General features: G+C 39.9%; 2 protein-coding genes across 6 annotated transcripts in view; both read right to left on the reverse strand.

Moving 5' to 3' along the window:
* The window catches only part of LOC138972597 (calbindin-32-like), a 197,744-nt gene that overhangs the window by 118,480 nt on the left and 54,406 nt on the right, over positions 1-24,858 (reverse strand). The gene's annotated exons all lie outside the window — the stretch shown is intronic.
* LOC138972550 (uncharacterized) lies at positions 4,714-23,553 on the reverse strand. Of its 5 annotated transcripts, XM_070345224.1 has the most exons (12): positions 23,054-23,542; positions 22,501-22,561; positions 20,807-20,887; positions 20,282-20,365; positions 19,035-19,112; positions 16,829-17,054; positions 16,022-16,117; positions 13,715-13,972; positions 11,720-12,053; positions 10,585-10,639; positions 8,946-8,993; positions 4,714-6,048 (listed from the first exon to the last, which is right to left on the reverse strand). In XM_070345224.1, the coding sequence occupies exons 1-6, from the start codon at positions 23,210-23,212 to the stop codon at positions 16,978-16,980; spliced, it is 540 nt and encodes a 179-aa protein (XP_070201325.1). In that variant the 5' UTR covers positions 23,213-23,542; the 3' UTR covers positions 4,714-6,048; positions 8,946-8,993; positions 10,585-10,639; positions 11,720-12,053; positions 13,715-13,972; positions 16,022-16,117; positions 16,829-16,977. The 5 variants fall into 5 exon arrangements, with proteins under 5 accessions (XP_070201325.1, XP_070201333.1, XP_070201320.1 ...); XM_070345232.1 differs by lacking the exon at positions 19,035-19,112 and having other exon boundaries at positions 23,054-23,553; XM_070345219.1 differs by lacking the exons at positions 16,829-17,054; positions 19,035-19,112 and having other exon boundaries at positions 23,054-23,538.

Genomic DNA, 24,858 nt, shown 5'->3' on the forward strand with positions numbered 1-24,858 from the left:
AAAATCGTGTCGTCAGAGGGAGAGGAGGGGGGTGGGGGTGGTGGTCACTGTGACTGTATTCCATGAAGCGTTACAGTGCTGTCTCGCTGGACACTTTAGACACACGCCAGCTACAAGAGTTTTCACTCGTGCTTAATATCGCGCGACACTTGATGTGTGACGCAGCCAGCATTGGTTTACCCGAAGCTGTGTCTGATGCCTGCCCCTGGAGCTGGCAATGAGAGCAGGGTGTGCGATGGCATAAATGGTGTGCACTTCCTGACTCGGGCTTGGAGAGGCAAATGGGAATACACTGTACAATGTATGCTGAGCCTCTGTCCTCTGAATGCTTTCTGTATCCACTTTACAGAAAAGGGCGCGTTGCACGATTCAACTTTGTTGTATTCGACTGATAGAACGCAGCACCTGACATCCTGTAGTTGGTCAGTTCATACAACCCCTCATTTCACTTTCTGACTCGAGCTCTGATGACTGCGTGGTCCTTCAGCCGAGCCTTTGGCATCCTTAACGACTTATGTATTCACTTTGCTTAAAGTTGCACACGGGAATTCCCTGTACAATGCGTGGTCCTTCAGTTGGGTCTGTACCATCCTTCACGACTTATGCCTTTGCTTAAAGGTGTACATTGTCATTTTCTGTACAAAGACGTGGTCCTTCAGCCGAGCCTGTGGCATCCTTAACAACTTATGTATTCAGTTTCCTCAAAGTTGTACATGGGAATTCCCAGTACAATGTACGGTCCTTCATCTGGGTCTGTGCCATTCGGCTTAACGACTTGTGTATTCACTTTGCTTAAAGCTCTTATGTGTGCACGGTCCTTCAGCGGAGCCTGTGGCATCTGTACAAGGGAATTCTCTGTACAATGCGTGGTCCTTCATCTGGGTCTGTGCCATCCCTAACGACTTATGTAACCACTTTGCTTAAAAGTGCGTACGTTCATTCCCGTGCAAACACACATACGTGTCTGAGGGGGGGATATGTGGACATTTGCCGCAAAGAAAAATGTGTTTTATGTGGACTTGTTTATTTCTAAAGCTACAGAAACGGAGTGCAAGTGTAAACATGTGTTAGACTTTAAGAATACTTTTTGAGAAAAAAAAAATTAAAAACACTCATTATTGAAAGTTACACACCCAAAAATAGAGATTCTGAAACACGTGTTATATGTGGACATCCGCCACCTAAAAGTGAGAGATAGCCGGACATAATTATGACCGGAAAGCTGTAAATACTATCAACTTTATCAAAATAGCGTTACATATACGTGGTAGTACAAAAAAGCTACCAGTAATCCCAAATTATTACCCAAAAAAAATAGGAGGGGGGTGGGTTAATTTTTTTTTGTTTTTTTTTTTTTTTTTTTTTGTGCATGAAAAGAATTAAGGCCAGATTTTCGTTACAAAACCGGGTGGGGGGGGGGGGGGGGGGGGGTTTTTTTTTGTTTTTTTTTTTTTTTTTTTTTTTTTTTTTTTTTGCATGAGAAGACTTTAGGCCGGATTTTCGTTACAAAACCAAAGCTTAGTTTAAAAAAAAAAAAATTAAAAAAAAAAAACATATCTATAAAAAAAATTTTTTTTTAATTAACCTAAAATGTTTGTTAGCATGAATTAAGGTCGTGTCGCAATTTTTCAACCAAGGCCAACACTTTATTTAGAAAATTTTATTCTGAATAATTTTCAATCTTTTAAGTTTGTGTGTTTTGTTTAAAATTAAATGGCGGGATCGGGTGTTGGTAACCAAACCAACACTTTATTTCGCAAAGCTAGCGTGAGCAGCTAGAGATTGTATTCTTTGATGTTGAATTTTTGTTTGTTTGTTTGTTTGTTTGCTTAACGCCCAGCCGACCACGAAGGGCCATATCAGGGCGGTGCTGCTTTGACATATAACGTGCGCCACACACAAGACAGAAGTCGCAGCACAGGCTTCATGTCTCACCCAGTCACATTATTCTGACAGCGGACCAACCAGTCCTAGCACTAAACCCATAATGCCAGACGCAAGGCGGAGCAGCCACTAGATTGCCAATTTTAAAGTCTTAGGTATGACCCGGCCGGGGTTCGAACCCACGACCTCCCGATCACGGGGCGGACGCCTTACTTCATTGTCTGTTTGATATGAGGATAGATACTTGATCTTTTTATCGTGCTTTAAAAGATTCAAGGATTGTTTGCGTTTGCTTGATCACACTAAGAAAACAAACGAGAGATTAAAAACACAAGAAACGAACACGCTATATTCCAACATCGGACGACTACCATACGTGAATAACTTGATGGTTGAAAATGCAGATCTGCTAATATGCACTGCCATTACATGTTTAAGACATGCACGGATCATAACACAAACGTGTGCTACTCCCTATAACTGAAACGTTAAAGCACCCTCACAAAAACACACTAGTAATTAATATCACAGTAGGAAGTATCCTCTTGAGCTTATACTTTAAAACGCTATTTAGCTTTGGTTCCTCAATGTTTGTTTGATGTTTGTTTATTGTTTGTTTTCAGGAGAGAGAGAGAGAGAGAGAGAGAGAGAGAGAGAGAGAGAGAGAGAGAGAGAGAGAGAGAGAGAGAGAGAGAGAGAGAGAGAGAGAGAGAGAGAGAGAGAGAGAGAGCACGAGTAACCATTGAATGCCATTTTCAGGTGTCATTTTTTCTTACTTGTAAAGTTAACCTTTGCCGTGCTTCCTGGGTTCACCTGTACCCAGAGACACACTAAAATCATTGTAACTCTGGAACCATTAAAGGTATCGTTTTGAAATTTTAAGTATCTCTCACACACCTAATTTGCTATCTGTCTGCAAATTTTTAGTGTGTACATGACAAAACATTAAAATTAATTGATTATGATAATTTACATAAACACTACCGATGGCGCGGGTTCACACAAACCCATACTTTTAAAGAGTAGTAGTGATTGTAACTATCCCTCTGCCGACGGCGCAGGTTCTGCTACACCCATAATTACCAGAGCGGCGGAACAGTGTCTGTCTGCCTGTTTGTCTCCAAGAGACTGTCTGTCTCTCTGTCTGTCTGTCCGTATCTCTCTGTCTGTTGTCAGTTGCTCTGTCTGTCTGTCTGTCTGTCCGTCTATCCGTCTATCTGACTGTCTGTCTATCTGACTGTCTGTCTCTGTCTCTTAGTCTCTCTCTTTCTTAGTCTCCCTCTCTCTCTCTCTTTCTTAGTCTCCCTCTCTCTCTCTTTCTTAGTCTCTCTCTCTTTCTTAGTCTCTCTTTCTTAGTCTCTCTCTCTCTTTCTTAGTCTCCCTCTCTCTCTTTCTTAGTCTCTCTCTCTCTTTCTTAGTCTCTCTCTCTCTCTTTCTAGTCTCTCTCTCTCTCTCTTTCTTAGTCTCTCTCTCTCTCTTTCTTTGTCTCTCTCTTTCTTTGTCTCTCTCTCTCTCTTTCTTAGTCTCTCTCTCTCTCTCTTAGTCTCTCTCTTTCTTAGTCTCTCTCTCTCTTTCTTAGTCTCCCTCTCTCTCTTTCTTAGTCTCTCTCTCTCTCTTTCTTAGTCTCTCTCTCTCTCTTTCTTAGTCTCTCTCTCTCTTTCTTAGTCTCTCTCTCTTTCTTAGTCTCTCTCTCTTTCTTAGTCTCCCCCTCTCTCTCTTTCTTAGTCTCTCTCTCTCTCTTTCTTAGTCTCTCTCTCTTTCTTAGTCTCCCTCTCTCTCTTAGTCTCCCTCTCTCTCTTTCTCAGTCTCTCTCTCTCTTTCTTAGTCTCTCTCTCTCTTTCTTAGTCTCTCTCTCTCTCTTTCTTAGTCTCTCTCTCTCTTTCTTAGTCTCTCTCTCTCTTTCTTAGTCTCTCTCTCTCTCTTTCTTAGTCTCTCTCTCTTTCTCCCCCTCTCTCTCTTTCTTAGTCTCTCTCTCTCTCTTTCTTAGTCTCTCTCTCTTTCTTAGTCTCCCTCTCTCTCTTAGTCTCCCTCTCTCTCTTTCTCAGTCTCTCTCTCTCTTTCTTAGTCTCTCTCTCTCTTTCTTAGTCTCTCTCTCTCTCTTTCTTAGTCTCTCTCTCTCTTTCTTAGTCTCTCTCCCTCTCTTTCTTAGTCTCTCTCTCTTTCTTAGTCTCCCTCTCTCTCTTTCTTAGTCTCCCTCTCTCTCTTTCTTAGTCTCCCTCTCTCTCTTTCTTAGTCTCTCTCTCTCTTAGTCTCTCTCTCTTTCTTCGTCTCTCTCTCTCTCTTTCTTAGTCTCTCTCTCTCTCTTTCTTAGTCTCTCTCTCTCTCTCTCTCTTTCTTAGTCTCTCTCTCTCTCTCTCTCTTTCTTAGTCTCTCAGTCTCTCTCAGTCTCTCCCTCCCCCTCTCGCTCCCCTGCAAGAAGTCGGTGAAGGGAGAAACTTGATGCACCCACTGAAGTAGCGCTGTGGGTTTCCCTGAACCCACCCCGTCGTTAGAGAAATAAACGGTAAAAACCCTCTTTCAAATGTATGGGTTCAGACAAACCCGCATCGTCATTAGAGAAATAAACGGTAAAAACCCTCTTTCAAATGTATGGGTTCAGACAAACCCGCATCGTCGGGCGTGAGCGGCATCCGGCAAAGGTTGATGTGTTGATTTCAAGGGAAATTGTTTTTGATGGTTACAAAATATATTAATCACACTTACAGGCGAATGACACAAAGTGTCCTATTCCCTGCCACACACAGTCGTCAGTTCTTTGTCACTCATAGTGTTGAATTTACTGTCACAAACACACTCACAGCCACAGTCACACACCCTCACTTGGCGAAATCAAACTTTCTTTCTTTATTTGGTGTTTTACGTCGTTTTCAACCACGAAGGTTATATCGCGGAGGGGGAAGGGGAGAGATGGGATAGAGCCACTTGTCAATTGTTTCTTGTTCACAAAAGCACTAATAAAAAATTTGCTCCCGGGGCTTGCAACGTAGTACAATATATTACCTTACTGGGAGAATGCAAGTTTCCAGTACAAAGGACTTAACATTTCTTACATACTGCTTGACTAAAATCTTTACAAAAATTGACTATATTCTATACAAGAAACACTTAACAAGGGTAAAAGGAGAAACAGAATCCGTTAGTGGCCTCTTACGACATGCTGGGGAGCATCGGGTAAATTCTTTCTCGTCCCAACCAATATGGGACTCCCCCTAACCCGCGGGGGGAGCGAAAACAAACACAATTCTCAAGAATCAAGTAAGCAACATATATTTTGCAAACCATAATCTGTACTGAGGTGTTCAATGGGAACCACATTTTTAGAGCAAAAGTTTAAAACAACACAAGAAGACAACACAAGAAGACTTGAAAACGTTTTCCTACTGGACAGAGCAAATACAGTTACAATGGTCCATACAAAAGTCATGATCAATGGGAGTTATCCACAACCCAGAAAATCTCATACAAAGGACAGCTGTCATGACATCTGTCAGTGCAGACGTCCACATATTTACACCAAAAAGAAACAAGGTAAACCAGAAAAAAAATCATGAAACATAATCAAGTGATAATCCGAATCAATTTTCACATCAAATATTTACGTCATTGTTTGCTTACATTCATTTCACTGAAGAAGGGCGTGGCCCAAAAGTCTTTGTAACTTGGTGTTTACTGTTTTTTTTTCTAATTAATCAAAATTTGTGTCATACCAAATTTTTAGAGCAAAAGTTAAAAACAACACAAGAGATTTGAAAAGGTTTTCCAACTGCATGGGTGGGAGCAAAAACAAAGTGCTTTACGAAAAAAAGAAAAAAAAGGTGTATGACCGGGTGGGTGTTGGGGGGGGGGGGGGGGGGGGGAACCACTTTGCTTGTCGACAAAAATATTTCTTTTAACTTCCATCAAAGTGACAGGAAACTGCGGGAAATGGAATTAATATTACAGTAGGAAGTAACAGTTAAATTTAGTACATGTGCTTCAGGTGTTTTTTCTTTTCATATGCCACTTTATCTTTAATTTGGGTCCAGGATCTCCCTTCCAGTATTTGGCTGCTTGCAATGCCCAACAAAATTTGTTTCTTTCCTGGAAGCTTTCCTCCCAAAATGGAAGCTTGAAAAAGCTTTGTCACGGCCTTCTCTTCTTCTCTCAAGAACTTGCTGAAGTTCCCTGAAACAGAAATTGACAGCTGTTCCTCAAAATGCCTTTGTTGTACATGCTAAAGACTACAAAAAATGAGCACCCCAAAAATCACACCTTCCATGGAGAAAATAACATACAAAATACAAAAAAATAAAACAATACTGACAAAAATACATATTTCCCAGGCCTTCAAAGACAGAATGATACAGCTAACAGAGCTAAACGACTCCCAACAGATGAAAAAATGGTTATTTTCAGTCCCCGGCCCCCTTCAGTGAATCTGGATCACGTTTTGTCAAAACGCAACAAACATTGAGTTTTTGGAGCGCTGTGGCAACTTTTAATTTGACCCCTACCTTGTTTTAATGACTGCCAGATTACCTAACGACTTCTGAATCACACACACATTGAAAGCATTGACAAGGTTTTTGATGATGATTAAATGTTATAATTAGCTCATTAATATAAATTTGGAAGCAAGAAAAGCTCGCTGTCCACTATTTCTTGCTGGAGGGCATTAGAAAGGTAAAAAAAACAAAAACATGTTGGTTGGATTTAAAAATTAGTTTGTGGGGTGTGTATTAATACAAGGAAATGGAACGAATATGATAAAATAAAATAATCAACAAGAACAACCCAAAAATCAATGAGACCATGAATTGCATCAAAGACAGGTTAGAATTTGTGTAGTGTGACTCCTCTTTTATGGTGCATTGCACTGAAGAGCAACCGCCCTGATATTATACGTTATTTGCGTTTTTGACCAAAATATGACATTTTACACAGATCGAGACAGTCATTGTTCTCCGAGACCGCGCTAGCGGTCGAGGTGAACAATGACTGTCGAGATCTGTGTAAAATATCATATTTTGGTCAAAAACGCAAATAACATTTATGTATCGATCGAATTCCTTTCAGGTACTGACTTTGTTGTTGTTTTAACGATTGAACGAGCACACACACACATGCAAGCAAACACATAAGCTTCATATTTTGGCGTTTCAGGTTGACCGAAACTTCCAAGGAACTATAAAACACACGTCATGTACTGACTTTGTTGTTGTTTTGACATTGAACAGCACACACACATGCACATGACGTGTGTTTTGTAGTTCCTTTGAAGTTTCGGTCAACCTGAAACGCCAAAATATGAAGTTTTGTATGCCTCTGACGTCACATGGCTCAAAGAAGGGAAATCCAATGTCCAATCGATACATAACCCTTTGTGGTGGACTGGGCATTTAAGCAAACAAACAAACAAAGAGATTGAAGAGCACAAGTCTGCTATATGTGCACTGAGCACAAAAAGTTAAGTTCTGTGAAATTTGGAGAGCCTGCAGCTACCCAGCAAAAACACCATAAAAACCATTGATTTTTTGCTGTTTTTCAGTTTTGTGGTCGCTCTCTTTTACACACTAGATCAGCCTGACAGCGCGACAGATTTGAACGAAATTTGTATGAATCATTAGGCAAGACACCAAATAAACTTTCGAATTTAGAAAATGTAAAATATCATTCAGTTTAAGTCACTGTTTCAACGGTTGAAAGTGAATCAAGCCATCAAAAAGCACAATTTTTGAGAGTAGATGTGGTCACGGACCAGTGACATCATACCCAGATATTGCTCAGATTCCAGAAACACATTTTTGAGCAGAAGAAAGACTGATTTTCAAATACACGTATATTTCTGACCAAATAACTGCTGTTTAACATCTGGGGTATACCACTGAAAAAAATATCCTTAACTTTTTTGTGCTCAGTGTATCAGTGCACGGCAATGAAAGTCACAAAGTTAAAAAGTGTGTGGAGTTGTACCTGCAATGTGTGGCCTCTCCGATGAGAGACCACATCCCTTTTAAGGCACAGTAAGCCTCCCGCAAACCATCAAAGACACACAGTACAAACACCCTTTTGTTTGAACACTCACCGCTTGAGAATATCTGAGGTGCCTTACGTAAAGAGCCAGCAATTTTCAATGAATTTATTTTTGCATGGTTTATCTAACGCCTGAGCCATCGTGGACCCCGGGGTGTGATCAACTTTCCTTTTTTTTTTCACAAATCTAGTCGTCAGTTTGTGATTTCAATGCGACTCGCTTTATCTGCATTAGACCGTTATTGTGTAACTCTGAATCTAAAATGCAACAACGACTGCGAGTCACACAAACTTATCGGTGGAGTTTGGCTTCAAAGAAGCAAGTTCAATGCAAAAAATTCGTCTGCTTCGGGAAACACTTCTTTGCGTGACATGCTTCCGGACTCCCTTTTTGTCAATTTTTCAAAACTTCGAGTTGTACTGATCGTTTTTTGGTGAAAAAAAAATCTTTTAGGATTAATGAATGCTTGTGTTACAATAATTTATTATTTAGATTTTAGTACTAGCGCCAAAAAGCGTCTGATTTTGGTACTAGACAATCCTGCAGGCCATGCAAAAATAAAATTAAAAAAAATGCTAGCTCTTTACGGAGGGTACTTAGGATGTTCGCAAGCGGTGAGTGTTTAAATGAAAGGGTGTTTGTACTGTGCGTAAAAAACCTGGCAATGTCTTTTCGGAAACTGATAGTTTACGTGAACCAGAGTGTGCTGACGCTTTCTGTTGTCCATTTGTCTATTATCCCTACCAAAATTACCCGTCAACATGACAGGCCACCTTCAATTTAAGGACACTTCTGGCAAGTCAATCGCAGGTACCCCTGTACTATCTTTTGCAATTAGTATATTAGAAAACTAGCTATTGTAGTCTAAAAATCAGTACTGGCACAATGGTGCACAAGTGCTTTCCATGACCACTTATGATCTGGTTTAGCTCCTTGCAGGACACATACCAATTAATTCTGGTGGGTTTTTTTTTTTTGGGGGGTGGGGGTGCATATTGTGCGAGTAGTATGCATGGCCATTTGTTATTATTATCAAGGCAGTACATACGTTTGTTGGATTTTCCTGCTACTGCTTGTACTGGGTCTGCATCATCAACTGTAGAAGAAAAAAATGTTCAACATGTGAGACTTTCATTTTTCAGACCTCAATAAATTAACACATTTATTTTAAGACTCCTTCCTTTTTAAGACCAGATTTTTTGATAGATTCCAGCGTGTTAGATTTTGAGAATACAATTGGGCAGAGGAATATTCTTAATCAAGTCATTCAAAAGTTATTCACTTTACAATATCAATTTTACATTGCCTTTGAACAACATTTTGACAACAGAAGATTGAAACCACACATACATACTCAGAAATCAAACAAATGTTTAGGAGTTATGAAATCAGTGTTTTTTTTAAAGTTTGGCCATGCATCTTCTTCATATCACTTCATTGCAATTATATATTCTTATGTCCAAATCAACTGCACTTCACTACCCCCCGCGGGTTAGGGGGAGTCCCATATTGGTTGGGACGAGAAAGAATTTACCCGATGCTACCCAGCATGTCAGGGGCGGACCTAGGGGGGGGGGGGGGGGGGGTTCCTGGGTGCCCGGAACCCCCCCATCCGGGTTTTTTTTTAATATTTACTGAATAGATACCTTGTTATCTTTCAGGAGAGGCCTCCGATTGACCTAAACAAATAAAATTCCTTCAGCGTCTGGGGGGCATAGCCCCCCAGACCCCCCACCAGGGCTCTGCCCCTGGACCCCACCGGGGCCTGAGCGGCCCCTGGACCCCTGCTCCAATTTGGAACCCCCCCTTATCCACAACTAGGTCCGCCCCTGCATGTCGTAAGAGGCGATTAACGCTTCTGTTTCTCCTTTTACCCTTGTTAAGTGTTTCTTGTATAGAATATAGTCAATTTTTGTAAAGATTTTAGTCAAGCAGTATGTAAGAAATGTTAAGTCCTTTGTACTGGAAACTTGCATTCTCCCAGTAAGGTCATATATTGTCCTACGTTGCAAACCCCTGGAGCAATTTTTTTATTAGTGCTTTTGTGAACAAGAAACAATTGACAAGTGGCTCTATCCCATCTCCCCCCTTTCCCCTATCCCATCTCCCCACCCTTTCCCCGTCGCGATATAACCTTGAATGGTTGAAAACGACGTTTAACACCAAATAAAGAAAGAAAGAAAGAAACTGCACTTCACTGAGCTACTTTGTAGAAGGTCCAGAAAGGGTACCAATGTCTATCACATAAATACCACTGCTAATACATGCATACTTTTAATAACTGTTGACTTTGATGACTGTTACTTTCATGACATTAAAAAAAAGAAGACTGATATGAGAATCAATAGACTGATAAAAAAATCACAGCAGGACAAACAATGTGTGTGCCAAATGCAAATCTTAAGTCTGTTCTGTTCAGCAGATGTAACAAGTATTAATTCTGGCCTTTTGGGGTTTGGTTAGCTTTGAACAAAAAGAAAAACAACGATGTGTATGTTCAAATTTGTTTGAGGGCAAATTGGTTCAATCATAAAACTGATTCATATCAAACTAAAAAGATAGCATTTACACTTCTGATGTAATGTTAATACATCTTTGATATCAATCTATTTTTGTGCAATGCAGGTTTAGTCATCTAAAACATTATTGAAGTCACGTTGTTTTATCTGATTCAGATAAATACCCACCTTTCCTCTTGTCTGATTTCCCCTTCTTCGTTGTCTTTGTTTCTTTCAGAGTCACCTGAAATATGAATATTTATAATGAATAACAGAATAACACAAACATGGTGGAAAATGACAGTTAAACAAGAAGTAAATGCTCACACACGACTGGCCTTTGTAACCCCCGCCCATCCCTAACCCAACCTTACCCCATAGAAGACTCCCTCCCTAAGACCTCCAACCCCCGATCAGACATTTTCAAATCCATGTTTTCTATTATATTCTGTCAATAACCTAGAGCTGTAAGTTTACCCCATTTTAAGACCTGATGTTCTCAGGGTTTTGTAGGTCTTAAAAGGAGGATTCCACAAACCTCACTCAGTGACTAGCCTGATAAAATCAACACCCACCATATTTTGTAAAAAAAAAAAAGAGATTCTTTTAAGGTAAGGAATCCCCATGGGAATTGGCAAAACATTTTTTACTATGAGTGTTTTGGGGTATGACCCAAACATAGGTGACCTTTTTTTGATTGGCTGATGTGTGCTATGGTTTCAAGCCAAACTTTGCAAAACGAAAAAGGACTGCGAAAAAAAATCTTGAGCCTCATAAACACAGTGCGGTTGAAAATGTAAACACTGAACCTCCCACCTCCTCCTCCATCGCAATAGCTCGCTCATTCAGGTATTGCGACTCTTAAGAAAAAAAATAATAATAAAAGTCAAACACAGTAAGACCGAAGACTGTGAATTTGACACAAAAGACAAACTGACAGGTTTCAAATCTGTGAATATCAAACTTTTGAGATGTTTTGTAAACAAACTGTTGCTCCCATCATGTAAACAACCTCCCTCCCGGCCATACTTGTTTGTCTTACGTCTAATCAAGCATTTAAAAGCAATGAAGATCATTTGTATATATGTCGATGTTAAGAGAATAAGACTGTATTTAATTACAGTCGAGATCGCTTAACACAAAATGAAAGGGACCAATATTTTTTTTCGGCTCAGAAGATAAAGCCTCATAACTTTTAAAGAAAGCAACATTCAAAATCCCAATCATTGTGCTGTTCTATACACATGAATTAGTGCTTTAATTTGGGTGTGAAATCGGTTGCAATAACTCTTTTGGTCAAGTTTTTATCATAAGGAGTACCTACCAATGTTTCGGCTGAAGGTCATGTCCTTCAGGGCTGTTCCCTTCTGTTGAGGGACTGACCCCTCTTCCATTGCAAATAGAAGAGGAGCCATCCGCGTCACCTGATGACCCTGGAAATTTTGTCGGTTGTGCCGAAGGTGGACCGCCTCTGTGTGGCCCATCCATCGGCACAAGACCTCGAAGTCCTGGTCATTTAGTCCCAACACTTGGGCTGTTGTTGCGATTTCTTTATGGAGGTTGGTGCTGCGTAGCCTTTCCGGGTGTTCTATTTTCTCGGCTACTTCGTCCACTGTTACACGAAGGGCATCCGATCCTCTGATGTAGCCATTTGAACCCTACAAAAGAAGGTACTAAATTACAGAGGAGTAAGGAACCCGTTTAAAATAAGGTCAAGCCATTTTGTTATACCTTTCAGTATAGACGATTACCCATTTTGTGACAGCCACACAGAGTGGAAGGCAGAAATCAGTATCTCGCAAAATGAGGGCACTGTTGCATGCTTGTCATTATTAAGTTTCAGCATAGCAATCGTTAGATTCGAGTAGAAATTGCTCTTAAAACATAGCATGCTACGCCAAAAGCATAGCAGTTGGCAGCTATGTGTGTGTAGGTGTGTGTGTGTAGATGCATTCCGAGGAAAATGTGGGGCTGATCTTCATGAAACTGTCCATATAAGTTCTGCCAGATAATATCCCCAGATAAAAAAAATCTTTTTTAATAAGTGTCTTTGATAATGTAATATCCGCATTTTAGTGAAAGTTAATGCAGGTTCTGTCACGCCCTCATTTTTCTTTTGATCAAATTGATTGAAATTTTGGAGGCTTAAAATCTGAAAAATGTAATTAAAATTAAACAAATCTGCTATCGATCCAAATATGATTTCATCTTATATTTTATCATTCTGTTATTCAAAAAAACATACACACGTCATGTTTGGATTAAATGCTCAGAAAGTTAAAAAGAATAGGAAAAGCGTGCTTACCTATGAAGCTCTATAGCCTACTATGTTATCCCTTGCTTATTGATATATATTTTCCCATGTTCTTCAGGTGTCATGTAGTGCAAATTGCACTCATTTGTCTATTTGTATGTTATTTACCCCCCCTCCCCCTCCCAACAAAACACAAGAAGGGCAAAGCCCATACGACTCACATGCTTGACCTTGACATGGTCAAATAACTAAACCTAGCAATGACATCATACACTAAGAACTGCTTTACACATTTTTCCTACCAAAATACATGTGACCTTGACCCAAGGTCAAGGTCATCCAAGGTCGTGCAACACAAAGCTGTTAATTCAAGACATAGGAAGTACAATGGTGCTTATTGGCTCTTTCTACCATGAGATATGGTCACTTTTAGTGGTTCACTACCTTATTTTGGTCACATTTCATAAGGGTCAAAGTGACCTTGACCTTGATCATATGTGACCAAATGTGTCTCATGATGAAAGCATAACATGTGCCCCACATAATTTTTAAGTTTGAAACAGTTATCTTCCATAGTTCAGGGTCAAGGTCACTTCAAAATATGTATACAATCCAACTTTGAAGAGCTCCTGTGACCTTGACCTTGAAGCAAGGTAAACCAAACTGGTATCAAAAGATGGGGCTTACTTTGCCCTATATATCATATATAGGTGAGGTATTGAATCTCAAAAACTTCAGAGAAAATGGGAAAAATGTAAAAAATAGCTGTTTTTTAGGCAACATTTATGGCCCCTGCGACCTTGACCTTGAAGCAAGGTCAAGATGCTATGTATGTTTTTTGGGGCCTTGTCATCATACACAATCTTGCCAAATTTGGTACTGATAGACTGAATAGTGTCCAAGAAATATCCAACGTTAAAGTTTTCCAGACGGACGTCCGGACGTCCGGACGGACGGACGGACGGACGGACGACTCGGGTGAGTACATAGACTCACTTTTGCTTCGCATGTGAGTCAAAAATGAGAAAGAAAAGGTTCTAATTGAATGCCATGCACTATTATTACCTTGCTGTTTAAGGCAAACACAAAAGGGTTACTCGATGCAACCATTCCTGCTTGACGAAAGTCAACAAGGCTGTGCACGGCTTCCTGGACTTCAGGTGTCAGGATCACTGGCAGAGGGCGTGACCTTTTCCCGCGCAGCATAACCCTGGCATGGGTTGTCAGCACACGTTCTTCCCCCTGTGTCAGCCGAAGTTCTTTAGTGTGGCTGTCCATGCCTTGGTGAATTTGTTCTAAGTCTTTCAGCGTCATAGTTGCAGCCTATAAAAAAAAAAGCATATCATATGAAACGTTATCAAAATAATATCTAGTCAAGATTTGAGACTGAAACTAAGGCAGCAACACTGAAAAGCAGTCAATATGTAGTAAGGTTTGGCCTGTCTCTACAAAGCATGCTAATGTGAAAAGTTAAGCAATAGTTTCTCAGTGCTAAAACCTAGATGGTAAACAGCAGCTATAGTTTGATCAGAAAACAAGAAAAGCAAATGCTTGCACACAACTCGCCTTCGTTGCCCCTGTTAATGCTGCCCAAAACAAATAACGGTTTTGGGGGTGACAAAAAAAGAACAGGGCCGGAGTGCTATGTAAATTAGGAGCAGTTCTTCCAAACCCATTAAAAAAAATATGACACTACTAGCCTGTTCCCGTATACTGAGCCAGATTTTTTTGTTTTAGCAAACTGCATTGCAGTTCCAGAGCAAATGATCATCGTTCCTTAACGAATGTGTTTAAACCTGTTTTTTTCGTAATATAATAATGCACAGCTCGAAAATATGGCCAAGAACAAATCTAAGGTTCATCGAAGAAAGAAGAATAACAACATTCTTGTCCAACACAACTTGCATTTTGCCGTGTGCGCTGTAAAATCTCCCAACCTTTAAAGCAGACGAAAAGCAGACATCTTCATATTTTTCCAAGGGAAAAGTCATTGGTCATAAAGTCTTGCAGGACAGAAACATACTTCTCTACGCTTTCTTTGCTTCTCAAAAATAAAATGTAATTCTTTATCTCAACTTGTCAAGTAAGTCAAACAACCATAGCACACAGAACTGGGCAATGACACTGATTTGAATAGGAAAGATCTTTGATAACGCAAATATAAATTGTTGTTTGTTTGTTTGTTTGCTTAACGCCCAGTCGACCACGAAGGGTTATATCAGGGTGGTGCTGCTTTGACATTTAACGTTGCACCACACACAAGACATAAGTCGCAGCACAGGCTTCTTGTCTCTTCCAGTCACATTATTCTGACACCGGACCAACCGGGCTAGCACTAAACCCATAATGCCAGATGCCATGCGGAGCAGCCACTTCAATTTTAAAGTCTTAGGTATGACCCAGCTGGGGTTCGAACCTACGACCTCCCGCTCACTGGGCGGACGCCTTACCACTAGGCCACCGTGTTGATGTGGTCACACCTATCTCGAGAACTAAGCATCGCACAGAACTAGCGCTCTTCCATTTTGTCACCTTCCTGAACCATCTTACCTTTTAGAGGAAGGGAAAAAAAAAGCTGTTTCAGCTTCATAAAATAATGTTAAAGAGAACTTATGTGACCATAATTTACTTCAAACCTAAAATTATTTGACATATGTGACCCTCCACGACGGCATGAGTCACATGTCACCTTTGCATGATTTTCATATTTTTACATTTTCCTAAAGAGTTTTTTATGCTCTATCCAGTGGTGAAACCCGTTTTAGAAAAGAGCAAAAACTGTTTGAGTTATAAGCCTGTGACTAAGGTGACCCTCACGCTGTTACCATACACTCTCCGGACTTATATCAAGTCTAGCGCAGAACCGCGCGAGGTGACATGCGACTCATTTCGTGGTGGAGGGTCACATATTTAAACTGGCACAACCTCCAGCCTCCTCCCACTGACATACTTAATATCGACCACATTTTAAAAGGAAATTCCTTTTTTTTCAACAAGAATTATAATTGTAATTCAATCAAGTTGACGTTTTAATGAAACAGATCCTGTGATTGGTTAGAATGCCCCAACTCATTAAAAATTACTGGTAATTAACAACCTGCTGGCAAGGCACATTGATACAGCTTCAACTAGTCTCGCTTAGCTTTGTGGGTCATTTTACAAGTAGAAAATATGAAGGACAACAAAATACCAAGGCCATAAGGTATGCGAAGTGATGACGTCGAACACTTGACGTAAGTTGATGCATGAATTCTTCGGCACTACGTCAGGAAATTCCAAAGATCGCTTTTGTGATGAAAAATTATTCTAAAGGCAGTTTACAGTGGAAATTTGGTTTTTCACTGATAAAGTGGAACAGCCTTGTATACTAACCTCTGTCGGTCATCTTCTGTTGAAAATGATGATGTATGCCAGAACAACCTCCGCAAGTCTTCTCCACAATTCCGCTGATGCTCCCGTTTTGATTTTCTTGGAAGAAAACAACAACACAATCAATCAGCAAAATGACATGATCCCTTTCAAAATACATAAAATCATGAATAGTAGTCAGGGGTGTCGTTTGGATCGGCCCTTCGCCCAATCGCCGATTTGTTTTTGATTTGGCTGAAACTTCATGTTATCTTTACATTTAGAATTTTATTTTTTATTTGGGGCACAATCCAGAATTAAATAATGTTTCAGACATCAAGGTGGAAGTTACTCAAAGCCCTGAAAGTCCAAAAAATAGTGCACTTTTAAAAATTTACAAGCCAGAGAACAAACTTTACTGACCAAATCAACAATTTGATTCAGCATTTACTCACATTTGACAAGTAGATTACCATTTCTACTCGCCAGTAACATGTTTGCACTTGCCATGGCAAGTAAATACTTGCAACTTTCAGCGCTGTAACTCTGGTCTGTATGTTATGAAGTGTGAGTATATGACACCCTTTTTCCAAAATCATGCACACCAGAGCCAGGATAAACTAATTATTTTGCTGCGTGAGCTTTATAAAACACATTCAAGAAATATATATTGACCCACTATTAACCCATTTGAGACCATTTATTGTCCAATATTAAGATTAAGAACACCCTACACATTCAACTTGCCACCACAACATCCTCTCCCTACCCCCATCCTCAACCACCACAACACTTCTTTACCACAACTTACAAACAAGTAGCACAACTTACTTTTGTCAAACTCTTGATTTTCTCCCTCAAACTTTCACACAAAATTCGAATGTCAGATGTTAGTGGGATCTCTGCCGTTTTTGTGATTTTTGTCTCCTTGAGTTGCAGTGCCGCGCGGTGTCCCACATCCATCCCCCAACTGGTGGCCATCAGATGTTGAAATTGGGATGCGTCTTGACCAGTTTGGCAAGCTTTAATTTCAGCTCCTTGAAGAGCTTCAGCACACCTGAAATATTAATTCAAAGAATACACAAATGTTCTATACATGCAAGAGGACATTATAAGATGTTTGATGGGTTGTTGACAGACCAGCTTCTTTGACGGTCCGAGGGGGAGCATATCGTCTTTTGTTTCATATTTATTGACCAAGGCCCGTGATCGGGAGGTCGTGGGTTCGAACCCCGGCTGGGTCATACCTAAGACTTTAAAATTGGCAATCTAGTGGCTGCTCCGCCTGGCATCTGGCATTATGGGGTTAGTGCTAGGACTGGTTGGTCCGGTGTCAGAATAATGTGACTGGGTGAGACATGAAGCCTGTGCTGCGACTTCTGTCTTGTGTGTGGCGCACGTTATATGTCAAAGCAGCACCGCCCTGATATGGCCCTTCGTGGTCGGCAAACAAACAAACAAACCAAAAAGATATGAACACCAAAACGGTTTTGTATGACGGCTTACTAGTGCCAAAACCTAAGGTTACCATTTTCACGTGAAAATTAGTAAATAACAGTGTTAATTACTTATTTTTAATTTTGCCTCATTTTCGGTCACAGTAGTCAGACTTTAAGAGTCTCTGAGAGGCTACAACGTCCGTCAAACATCACTCTCACAATATTTCTGAAATATCTTTTAATAGAAGGCCTTATCGACCAAGTTATTCGTAGGGAAGATGCATGTCAGTTTTCTGCAATAGCGCTTTCCTTAACGTTGTTTTTGGGTAACTTAAAAAAAATAATAGACCCCAAAAACTTTCGAATCGAAGCTGCTTTTAGCAGACGGACTTTTGATCAGCTGTGGTCACACACTTTCACATATCTTTCAATATAATTCCTTATTCGACAAGTTGTCAGGCAGACAGGTGTGCCTCATATTCATTTCCACTACTACACTCATACATCTGCTTTGTAGTGTATTAGTGAAAGACAATTGATCCGAAAATGTTCGAATCGAGAGAGGAAAAATGGCGTGTGGCCGGACTTGTGCTAAAGGTCCGACCACTAGCAGACTGATCTGTTCGGTCTAGGCTAACACACTTTCACAAATGTCTTTCGATAGAATTCGTTATTCAACAAGTTGTCAGACACACAGTTGTATGTCACTGTTATCTACACATGCGTTCAGCTCTTATTGTTAATTTGCATCGGATTAAAGAACAATGGGCCAGAAAAGTATTGAATCGAAGGATTTTCGCTCTGGCCGGTGTAACAGTCGCGCATGCGCATTGAACCTCCACAGTCACAAGGCACATGAAAATTAGTAATTAACGCATGAAATTTTTGTTTTGACGCTAGTAAGCCATCAGGAGGCGAGCCAAAACTGAAAATTAGACATTAACACTTAAAATAGTAATTAACATGATTGTGAAAATGAGTAATTAAAACGTTTAATTTAATTTTTGCGTGAAAATTAGTCACTTTCACAGGTCAATTACGAATATATTGTTTTGGTGCCAGTAAGACGTCATACTTTTGGTTAAAAGCCTGTAGTTGCATTGGCTAGTAAAATTGTTCCCTTACCTGGTAAAATATCAGAAGCCCTAATACAGTACGACTTTACAAGTGCATCGTGCATTCTAATCAAATTCGCAATTGGCCCAGAGAGACACCGGAAAGGCAAATGCTTGCAACGAAATTCACGATTGGCAAATCAAGTCACGTGGACAACCTCAATCAGTCATAACAGACTGGTTCGCAACCATTGGTACTCGGCTACTTGTGCTATGTTCATTGTTGATTGTCGAGCGATGATTGAACATTTTGCATGCCTGTCATTTTGTGTTTGAACGTAGCGTAGAGTTTAGCGTAACAATTACAGCAAAATCGTAGCATTCTACGTCAAAATTTTAGCAGTTGGCAGCTCTGTGGGTAGTACATGTTTCTCCACATCAAATCTGCCCGAAGGGTTTTAGAGATCCAATTTGCCAAAGAAAACGGCTCCTTACATAGTACACCATTATCTTTCATGTGAAAGTAACAATAAACTGACTTACACTCAGATGTCTCAGACGCTGGGTCGGGGGAAGAGGTAACACTTGCTCCTTCGGGGTGTTCAGCACTCGTCTGGGCTCCTGTGAGGATACATACATTAAATTCAATAAATTCTGCTCTTCAAAGAGAACCAGATTTGTGGTTTGGACATGCAGGCATGATAGTTGGCCTGGTTATATTTCTGCCGGCTCCTGTTGATATCCATTCTTAATATGTCTGTTATCATTTGCTAACAGTCAGCATTTTATAAATAACTTATACTAAATACATTACATTTCAGACGCTCCTTTAATTTCAGACACTCATTTGAGATGCATGAAATGAAAACCCTGTTATACAAGTAATTACAAACTAATTGCAAAGTGCTTTCAAATCATCTGTGCATTGGCTGTGCTTTATGTGTAGCAAAACGGTTCTTATTTGATGAGAACGAGTACGTTACACTCAGCCGAAGACAAGGCGTAGAACACAGTCAAGATATGGGATCAATAAAGCCCCTCTGACATAGAAATGGAAAAACTTGCTAAATGAAGATTTTTGCTTTGATGCAGTTGTTTTCTAATGGGAGCCGCCGTACATGTTTCTTGCTCACGTACACGTCTGCACTCTTGGGGCCCAACAGCTCAGATGGCAGGTCTTACCCAATCAGCAGCATTGCGTCTCTTGGCCATGCTTAATAAGCTTGCCTCTATGTTTTTGGCATGAGTTATTTCCAAAAAAAAGTAAGTCCCTGCAGGCAATATAATCAGCTGTGCAGACAATGCCCTGTACCAGAGACTGTTGAGTACATGCCTGGTTGTCTGTGTGTGTTTTGGTAAGGCATCGAGTATGTGGGGGAGCAGTAGTAATTCTCTTGAAAAAGGATACTCTCTTTCCGCCAAATTTTTCTTTCCTTCTTCCGCAGCAAAACTTGAAAAAAAAAGTGCAAATGTTCCAGAATCACTCATCAAAGAAAAAATTAATTTGGATTGAGGAAACAGACCAGTACACTGTACCTTCATCATCTGCTTAGAATACTGATGCTCTCATGAGACGTAAGATGGTAAACATGTCTCTGTGCCACTACAACACATGAAGTGAAACAAGAAACAGATAGAGAAATATGTGGCCATGATGGCAACCACTAACAATTCAGTTTTTGTTTCCCAATCCATTAACCACCCAAACTTTGGTTCTGCCTCCCATTACCATGCAGAATTCCCTCCTAGATTGCAAGGTAGCTGCTTGTTTTGTGGGGCATAGGACCTACCTGTCACGTTGGTAGAGTCTTCGGCGCAATCATCCAAAAAGTGGAAGTCGTGGACATCTTCAACTGTATCATCAGAATCATCATCTGAAAACAGAAATCAAGTCAGATATCTAAATTTAAAGCACAATGCTGTGCATTTAACTGAATCTTTCTGTAACTGACATTTTGAGGTGAGACCAGCTGCCTTCCCTAGTTCATAGACAATGCATATCACTAGAGAGAGAATGTTGCTTGCGTGTCTTTGTAAAGGGATGTGCATACAAGTGTTCCCTTCTTTGGCCATACACTAGGTAAAGAGATCAATAACTGAATAAGGCACAGGGGTCCAAATTGGGGAAAACAGTAGCACCTTACAGTCCTGAAAGTACTATATATGGTAGATATCCAATTATTCAAGCAAAACAACACACACAGAAACTAGTTTCTTTGAAAAAAATAGACAAGAAATATTGTGTGCTATTGCCATACTGAAATTTCCACTTAAATCGCAGGGTAGCTGCCTGCTTAGTTGTGCATAGGACCTACCTGTCACGTTGAGAGGGACTTTGTTGTCATCATCAGAAACGTCAGAGTATTCAAATTGAGCATCGAGTTCAGAATCAGCATCTGGAAACAGAATCAAGTTAGAAATCTTGATTTAAAGTACAATCCCCCCTCAAAAAATAGTCGTTGCCCACTACCTCAGATACAGTTGGGTTTTTTTCCATGTGGGTCAAGCTAATTCCCCGACATGCATACCGGTACATGCACATAATCAACACCCAGGCTGATATGGTAAGTTGCATTGTTTTCAGAAGTTACTTCTTTTTAGATTTACTACAGTTACCCCAAATAAACCATTTTGCTGAGAGCATCCAGGCTCTACTTTTAGAATGTGATCAAGTTGAGTTATCATTCTTTCAAACAAGCATCTGTCAATGTCTGTGATAGTGAGGTAAACACTTGTTTCCACAACCATCACTAGCATATACGCAACATACTCTTCATTTTGAAATTGTGTGACATTATGCGGGTTTTGCTCTCAGGACATCTGAAATAACCCCATTTTTAACTTTTCATGAACATCCCCCCCCCACCCCCCGTGATGCCAACTTTTGCAAAAGGGGGAAGGGGGGGGGGGAGATGGGGTCAACCAAATTAGGGTCATGATGGCAGATTATTAAACCCTTGAAATTTGAAAACTCTAGCTTCAAAGACGCCTGATATGTTTTATGAATCAAAAATAACCCCAGTGTCCTCAAAACTTGACGAGGGCCAATCAATCCTAGGTCAAGGTGGGATATAATCAAACCCTACAAGTGTGGACAGTTTTAAAAGTATAACTTTAAAACCATCTGAGATAACCTCAACGTGTAATTTCTATAACCCCGCTGTGGCCCCAATATTTGACGAAGTTTAACTCATTGTCTCCCAGGTAGGGATATATCCGTACCCACTCATATGGCTCTATATGACCAGGTACGGATATATCCGCTCAGGCTGGTCTCGGCTATAAAAAAAAACTTTGTCAACATAGGTGGGGTAGAAAGTGAGGTCATTACTGAAGATCAAACCCCAAAAGTGTGAAAAATCTAGCTTGAAAAACATCCGAGATAACCTCATAGTTAAGTTTTTTGTTCACGGCCGGCCGAACAGACACAGGTTATTCAGGCAGGCGAGTCAAAAGTGAACATGCAAACAATTTTGACTTAGCAATTTTGTATGTGTCCAAGGGGAATGATGCTTATTACATCAAAATCTCTTGTCAGAGATATTGTGTCCACAAGATCGTTCTCACAGTAAGAAAATCAACAGATTTTATTACTTCCATGCATCTAACTGTCTTACATTCCCATTGCATAATGCTGTGTAAGAGAGTGATTTTAACATGTGATTAAATCAGACACAAAACTTGAAAAAGAATTGCACCAAAAGTAAAGTGCCCAACTGGGTGGGAAACGGTGTTTGATTTGTTTGACATTTTAACCAATCAAAGCTAGGGCTCTGGGCTGAAGTGCACGAAGGGTTAAATTTGTAGAGATTTATTCCTAATGTCAAGCAATCAGGCTTTTTGTCAATATAACACATCTTCAAACCAGTTCAGCACCGTTTAAGTACATGACCCCTGGAAGCAGCAATCACACAGAAAGCACAAACGCAACAACACTCCCTAGCTGAATAGAAAAAAGTCTTGGTAACCATTGTAACAGTAGACTACCTGACTGAAAATAAATAATCACCTTTATCCGCATGCGGAATAGTCAAATCCTCAGTGGGGGACTGCTCAGCAGGCAACCCAACCTAAAAACCAACAAGGATTATGCGTCAGGTCTCATTTATGTTTCCCTGAGAAAAAACAAACATATTTGGTGATTCTACACCAACAGCACTAATCTAAAGGCAAAAAAGATCTAAACCAGTCTCTCGTGCCATATAATTGATGGGTTTGTGTTGTTAGCTTTGCAGACTTTTAACCAACTTTTCGCCCATTTTTAACTTGTTCTTGAGTTGCTGGGGGCCATGCAAGTCTGCTGAAAGTCTGCTATATAAATGGCCTCAAAAAGTTTCTAAAGACAAATTTAGCAGTAACTTGAAAACTGAGTTGAGAACTGCTCGACTCGCTACAACTTGCCAGTGACTTGGCAGACTTTTCTTATTAGAAAAAAGATAGTCAAACATTCAGGCATATTTATTAAAGTATTGCTAACAGGGTCATACCTTGTACTTAGGATATAGTTGGCATATATATGCACTAAAATGTATAAGTCAAATGACATAATTAAAAGCACTAACCATAGAAGCACAGTTTTGATGTCTTACTGATGGTTGTAGACTCTGCTTTGCTGGCTGTGATGCAACAACAGGTTGACCAGCTTGATCTAAAACAACATGCATTGAACATAGCATATGGATTATATATATTCTCCACAGCTGTGTACCAGTGGAAACCATGTTAGTATATTTCTTCACAGTCTGCCTCAAACGGTTAACAGAACGATTTAAATCTCTCACGAAAAAAGCAGTTCTAACATTTTGGAACACACCAGTTTACACAGACGCCAGACTAAAGCAAACTGTACTATTTCGGTGTGCGCTCAACATGCTTTTCAAGTAACGCACCAATTGAGAATGCGAACCAAAAGTGTTTCCAGTACCGTTCGCTCCTATTATACCTGCATATTAAATAAGTTTTAACGGCATTGTCACTCTTCTGCTCCAGACACGGACCAAGAAGACCTCAGTTATGAGTATAGGAAAAGTCAGTTTAGCACTTGCAACTTTCAAAATATCATGTTTACGACCATAATTATCATATCAAGTTGAGCGGCGGTCACGTGTTTTTGTTTGTTTTATTGTTCTTATTTTAGTTTTTTAAGGCTGTTGTCATATGTTGTTTGGTTGTTTTAAGAGCAGATGAACTTATGACCACTTTCAATTCCATTGTTTAATTGTATGCACAATAACGATGATCTTATGTCTAGTTATGTCTTATCCCTGTAAAATTGAATAGTGAAATCCAAACGGCGATCTTGATCGTTAGTAAACGGCCTTGTGACTGGATTATAAAGTTTTAATGAAATGACACTTTAATTTGGGTTCGAAATTTGTTGCAATAACTTGATGGCTAAGCCAATTACGTCATTTCGAATTTTAAAGTACCGTAACCAATGCAGCCGCGGAAGCTTTTTCTCAATAACTTCATGTCAAAATAATTGCGGACGCATTATTAAAAAAAAATGGACAGGATTTTTATTTTATTTTACTTTTGTACATATTTGTCACATTAATTCAGCTAAGATTGTAATTGACACATTTTAAGCATTGTCGGTCCCGTCTCAAGTTTCTAGCGCGGCGAACAAAACTTTTACTGAATCGCGTAAGGCAAAATCAGTGTAATGTGTGTGTGTGTGTGCGGGGGGGTGCTAAAGTTACGAGGAAAGAAATAGAACTAACAAGTTTCACACTAAACAACAGTAGGCTACCATAAACTAAATCCAAAATCAAAACTCAGAATAAAACACACAAGAAAAGTAAGATGCTGGAACGTTTGCCGTTATTGACAAAACAATACGTTACAGTCACAAAAATATGGACCCAAAGGGTTTTTTAAGTTAAGAGACAAAATATTAGTGACAAAAACTTAATTGCTTAATTCGCCTACCTGGCGAGCGGCCGAACATTTCATTGAGCTAAGATTTTGTCATAAACTATTTGTTTTTTTTCACTTAGAAGACCGTATTTGAGTCAAACGTTCGAACAATTTACCTTTCCTTTTTTTTTTTAATTCTCAACAGTTTACACATGTTTAATCAATGTCACAGATCCTACCAAATAAAAAGGAAACACGCAAACAAACAAAAATACTTACAGTTTGGTTATCCGGTTGAATCTTGATGATCTGCCCAGAAGTACTATTGAACTGCAGACAACCTTGTATCGGATGACTTGTCACAATCAAACCACGAAAAAACACTTTCGTAACAAACGGAAATCCATGAATGAATCTTTAGTGCACGTCACAACGCACGCTCTGCACTAATGCTAAGCTCGTTCCAATGAAACAACAATGACAACTGCGAATCTCACGAATCTAGGGG

This window comes from Littorina saxatilis, linkage group LG1 (assembly GCF_037325665.1).
Source record: "Littorina saxatilis isolate snail1 linkage group LG1, US_GU_Lsax_2.0, whole genome shotgun sequence".
Classification (NCBI taxonomy): domain Eukaryota; kingdom Metazoa; phylum Mollusca; class Gastropoda; order Littorinimorpha; family Littorinidae; genus Littorina; species Littorina saxatilis.